Here is a 5,607-nt window from a genome sequence, read left to right as displayed (position 1 = left end):
AGGTACCTCACATCTATTTCCTTGTGGTTTGCCATCTGGTCCCCCCCACCTCCCAACCCCCCGGGCCGGGGCTCACATCTGTCTTGGTGGCTGTCAGGTCCCCAGCCCCAGCCCAGAGCACAGTAGGAGCGGGAGTGCTCCCTGAATGAACCTGAGGCTCCTCAAGACTGAGGAGAGTGACTGTCATCTGTGAGAACTGAGGCTCAGACCCGGAAGCGCCTTCCTTGCTCGCAGAGCTCACCCCTCGAAGAGGTAGGGCTGGGCTTGAACCCACGACCATCCGCCGGGCTGCCACCACCTCTGCCCCCTGCCATCCACGGTGAATGTCACTCAAGAAAAGGGCACCCATCGCCTCCAACACCCAGATGCCCCATCTGCCTGGTGGTTCCAGGTTCGAGTCTCAGCCCCGCCCTCCCCGCGAGACCCACCTCCTTCCAGATGTTGTAGTGGCTGAGGAAGCAGCCCAGCTCGCCCTTGGTGAGGGGCCGCCCGTGGTAGGGGTCCCGGTAGCCGGGCAGCATCTGGATGCCCAGCGCCTCCACCTGGCTGGTGTTCATGGCCCTGGAGGCNAGCGCCGCCAGGGAGTGGTTTACCCCCATGTGTGGACCCAACACCCCACCCCCCGGGGTGGGGCCCATTGTTCTCCTCCGCCCCCACCTGCACTATCTACACCCCGTCCAGATCCCCCACGCCCACGTGGGGCTCACCAGCCGTCCATGGCCTTCACCTGCAGGGTCCAGACCCCCCGCCCCGGAGCTGGACTTACCTGCCGTCCACCGCCTCCACCAGCCGGCACTCAATCTCCTGCTGGCGCAGCGCCCACAGCATGCGTTCCCGCCGGTCCTGCCGCCGCTTCAGGTTGATCAAGAAGACCTGCGGCGGGAGCCTGAGTCGGACCCCGAGCTGGCCCCTGCCCTACCCCCAGGGAAGGCCTGGCTCACCTCGTCGAAGCCCATCTTGTCAGGCGTCTTGGTGGGCACAGAGATGAACCTGGAGAGCTCTGCTGGTGGGTGCTTCACTGTGGGGCAGAGAGACGCCAAGGGGACAGTGGGGTCACTGGGGGAGGGGCTCTGGCCTCTTAACAACGTCCCTTTCCCAGCCCCTGTGCGACCCCCATCACTCTGAACTCAGCCTGGCATTGGAGGCTGTGCCTGTCCCGGCTCCACTCACACCACTGGTGCTAGTCTCTTTCCCTACCCTCTGCTCACTCTGGGTGTTGGCACTGCCCCGGATGCACCCCCTTCCTACCTCAGGACCTTTGCACATGCTGGGCTTCTGCCCGAAACACCTCTCCTTCCTCCCTTCCTTTCCCTGAGTTCTCACTAAGACGGCCTCTTGAGGTGGAGCTGAGCACCTCCTCCTGGCTCCCATAGCACCCAGACTTCTGCCATCAGACCCCAACCTGCAGTCCCACCTCTCTGGCTTCCTGTCTGTCTTCCATGTGACCCACAGAACAGACACCAGGTCTGTCCACTCACACCGAGTCCCCCATGCTCAATGCTCGGCACACAGCAGGCACTCAATAATTACTCACAGAACGAGCACAGGAATGATGGCCCTGCCTGGGCCTTGGTTTTCCTCATCTATTAAATGGAACCCCGATTTTAAAACCCTCTTCCTCCCAGGGTTTCAGGAAAAGACGCCATGAAATGACACGCGTTATGGGTGGAACTGTGTCCTCCCCACTATGATGACATCTTTCCCCCCTGGGACCTCAGAATGTGACCTTATTTGGAAATTAGGTTTTAAAGACATAATTGAGTTAAAATAGTGACTGGGATCCTTAGAAACATGGCAAGGTTGGATACAGACGCAGGCGCGGAGGGAGGATCACAGGAGACGTGCAGGGGGGCGGTGGCCATGTGACTGGGGTGGAGCGCATACAGGTCAAGGCACAGAGTGGCCACGACCGCTCCCCTGTGGGCTGCAGTGAGCCAGGCTTGCACCACGTCGCCGGGGCCAGGATCAGACCCACAGGTAGATGGGGGATGGGGGGGCAAAGCCAACCTGGGCCCCCCAGGGACACCGCATCCCGGGATTTTCTCCCGCCGGGGGCGCTATGCAGCTCCGACCACCCCCTGTCCTCTTTGGGGAGCTTGAGACCAAGGGCGAGAGGCTGGGATCTGAGCACTGGGTGCAAACTCCAGGGACCTCTCCCTTCTCTTTCTGAGCCTCTGTGCCTCCCCTGGGTCCCAGGGCCCCCTGGCCTGCCCGTGGGGAGTGAGGACCTCCTGGCTCTGTTGTCCGTTCTGGGAAGATGGAGCACATCAGGCATCCAGAAGGAGCAAAGCAATGCAGCCTTTCCAGAAAGTCAGATCTCAGCGGTCACACTTTCAGACTCATCACGGGGTGAATAATCGAACCAAAGAGGGGTCCAGCCTCTGTCCCCAGCTCCCGGGAGGCGGAAGCCCTCTGAACGTCCTGCCTGACAGGACCACCTTCGTTTGCCTGGGGTCTGGGGCCACACCAGGCAGTCTGTGCCAACAGTGTGATTTAGGGTCTTGAGCCACATGGAGTCAGCTCGCCCCCTGCAAAGGACAGGACGTGAAGGTCACCCATGTGGCAGTCGGCTGGGTCCCTTGAGGGAGCCCAGTAACAGCCCCGGACACCAGGGTTCAGGGGCGCACCCATGGCTGGCAGTACACCGTGCGTGTTGTGACGCTCCGGCGCTGGGAAAAGCACGAGCCGTCCACACAACACCACAGAGCAGAGACAACCAGAAGTTCCACGCATGGAACTCTCCTGGACGCCACCCCAGACACCCCATCCTTTGCCGATTGTAATCTGGGTCCTTTCACTTGTAAGAAACCGTAACTGTGAGTGTGACAGCTTCCAATAAGTCCTGAGTCCTTCCAGGGAATCATCAGACCCGAGCGGGGTCTCGGGGACCCACGGCCCTTGCAATGGTCTAAGAAGTAAGAGAAATCTTGTGGAGTTTTCCTAACCCCACGCCCGCCGACGCACGTCTGGAACGCTCTTGCACGTTGCCGGGAAACTCTCAGCAACACTGGGGACACGGGAAACACTCTCTGTGTCCCTCGAGAGACTGGCGAAGTGACGTGTGAAGTGGCCAGCGCTGGATGAATCTGTGCCTGGACGTCTACGTGTAACATGACGCGGCAAGGGACAGGCGTCAGCGGCGTGCGCAGGTGGGACGCCGGGCAGACGCCCTGGCACTTGAGAGAAGCACGCTGGGCGATTCCACTTACAGACACACCAAAACGCTGGGCGATTCCACTTACAGACACCCCAAACCCACCCGCTGATGAAATCGGGCGGCGGGCAGGCCGGGGGGAGGCCAGGGCTGGCGACAGGATCCCAAAGCAAATGTCACCCGCACACACACCACCCACCACTGCTGTGTTGGTAAAGCTCAACGGACAGGATTTATACTGAGCAAGGCTTAGGGGGGCTGACGGGGAAAGATGCAGAGGTGGGGGCGGGGTGGTGGGGAAGGGGAGCAAGTCTCGGGGTTCCCCACACAGGGGCCCCACTGAGCCTTTCTGCAAGTCTGAAACTTCATCAGAAGACAGACTTTTGAACGCATGAAAAAAAAATCACGCGCACAGCCTGGGTCCAAGTGCCCACGTGTGGATGGAGAGAAAACGTCTTTTCTCAGACCAGAAGGAAGGATTTGCACCCGTATCTCAGACCTCCAGACCCCCTTGCCTTCATCCTGTGTGCTTCGCTCTGGCCCCCGAGCAACGGGAAAACCTTCACCTCTGTCATTTTCAGTTTCCGACAGCAGAGATAACACCAGAAGTATATGTGAAACTTTAAACTAGGAAAACTACGGAAGCCTTGGAGATGCTTCCGCAGGGTCTAGTCACCAGTGGGAGCTGGTGACAAGCACAGACACACTTCCCGTGCCTGGAGTCTGGTGGGGTTGCTGGGCCGGGTCTGGGCGTCTGTGTGTGACAGACACTCAGGAGTTATGGGGCCAGGTGTGGGGGGAGGGTCTTCAGCCTGGTCACCTTGCAGCCGCCAGAGGTCACCTCAAAATACCCAGAAGTCGCCCCAGGAGGCAGGGTGCTGTTCCACCTTTAGCCACCAGGGGGTGCCATAGACAGAACTTTCTAGAGCTGGGGCTGAGTGGGAAAGGAGCCCCAGAGCTGGGCTCCTCCCTGTCTGTGGGTGGGAGGAGTGGCCGTGCTACCTGGGAGGTGTCCTTGGGGACGTGTGTGGCCTGCACCAGGCGAGGACCCCGTGGAAGCGGACACTGTGTCACTGCTGGCTGCCCCGGACACCCACGGCCGCTCCAGCCACTGTGAGGGCACCTGGCCCCGCGTGCCCGTCCCATCTCAGGGGCCACTAGAGGGACAGCGGGTTTAATATTTATGGATTTACGTGTATACATATCAGAAAGACATGAGCTTGCAACTATGATAAAGATTCCTTTTTAAAAGAAATCTATTCAAGTGGGGGCAGGGGAAAGCGTTCATGTAAGAGAAATATGAAATACATAATGGGGGGCCCGGGGGTCGGCAGGAGTATGGATGAGGAGACAGCCCAGGAGAACAGCGTCCCAGACACTGCCATGCACGTGAAGGTCTATCTGTGAAAACCTGCTGCCCCTCTCTGCTCCCACACCTTCCATGGCTCCCACCTGCCACTGGGGAAAAGGCCTGTTCCTCAGCTTGGTGTCTAAGGCCACTGCCCCAGCCCCGCCTGCCAGCCCAGCCTAGCTCACCACCTTCATTTCTGCCCCGTGCCCCGTCAGGCTGCTCTCTGAGCTCACATCCCCTCCAGCCTCCTGGCCTTGCAAGTACTGACTCTCCAGCTGCAACCTTCTTCCTGGCTGACTCCTATCCATCCCACATCTCAATGCCACCTCTTCCAGGAAGCCCATCCCGACTGCTCGCAGGAGGCTGCGGACAGCTACTTGCAAGCTGCGGACAACCATCCCCGCTGGTCATGCCGGGTACCCCTGCTCCCGGCCAAAGGCAGGCGGCAGGCACTCCATCAGTGTCGGGGGGCGGGTGCCAGGGGGGAGGTGCCAGGTGGTAGGGAAGGGGGAGGTGCCAGGTGGTAGGGAAGGGGGTGTCACAGCCCTCCCCGTCTGGCGCAGGCAGACTCACCCATGACCTCCAGCTGCACGTGCATGAAGCTCTCGGCCTCGTCCTGGAGGCTGCTGTGCGCCCGCAGCGGCACCGGCAGGAAGCCATACACCTCCTTGTTACAGACGTACATCTGCACCTCTGGCGCCGAGGAAAGAACAATCAGAGGGGCAGATGGGGGGCGCCTAGGGGGCTCCGTCGGTTACGCAGCCAACCTTGGCTCAGGTCATGATCTCATGGTTCGTGGGTTCGAGCCCCGCATCGGGCTCTGTGCTGCCAGCTCAGAGCCTGGAGCCTGTTTCGGATTCTGTGTCTCCCTCTCTCTCTGCCCCTCCCCTGCTCATGCTGTCTCTCTCTCTCTCTCTCTCTCTCTCAAAAATAAATAAATGTTGGGGCGCCTGGGTGGCTTAGTCGGTTAAGCGTCTGACTTTCGCTTTGGTCATGATCTCGCGGTTTGTGGGTTTGAGCCCCGCGTCGGCCTCTGTGCTGACTGCCAGATCAGAGCCTGGAGCCTGTTTTGGAGTCTGTGACTCCCTCTCTCCCTGACCCT

At 60.1% G+C, this 5,607-nt stretch overlaps 1 protein-coding gene across 1 annotated transcript in view; it reads right to left on the bottom strand.

Moving 5' to 3' along the window:
• The window catches only part of COLGALT1 (collagen beta(1-O)galactosyltransferase 1), a 22,477-nt gene that overhangs the window by 3,542 nt on the left and 13,328 nt on the right, over nt 1-5,607 (bottom strand). Inside the window, exons 7-9 of the mRNA XM_077777005.1 lie at nt 942-1,018; nt 767-873; nt 429-561 (exon numbers count right to left, since the gene is read on the bottom strand). Coding sequence (XP_077633131.1) covers nt 429-561; nt 767-873; nt 942-1,018 — 317 coding nt within the window. The remainder of the gene's footprint in view (nt 1-428; nt 562-766; nt 874-941; nt 1,019-5,607) is intronic.

Source organism: Crocuta crocuta, unplaced genomic scaffold, assembly GCF_008692635.1.
Source record: "Crocuta crocuta isolate KB4526 unplaced genomic scaffold, BGI_CrCroc_1.0 scaffold77, whole genome shotgun sequence".
Lineage (NCBI taxonomy): Eukaryota > Metazoa > Chordata > Mammalia > Carnivora > Hyaenidae > Crocuta > Crocuta crocuta.
Note: the sequence above shows the minus strand (reverse complement) of the source record. Positions and strands in the feature narration are given on the sequence as shown.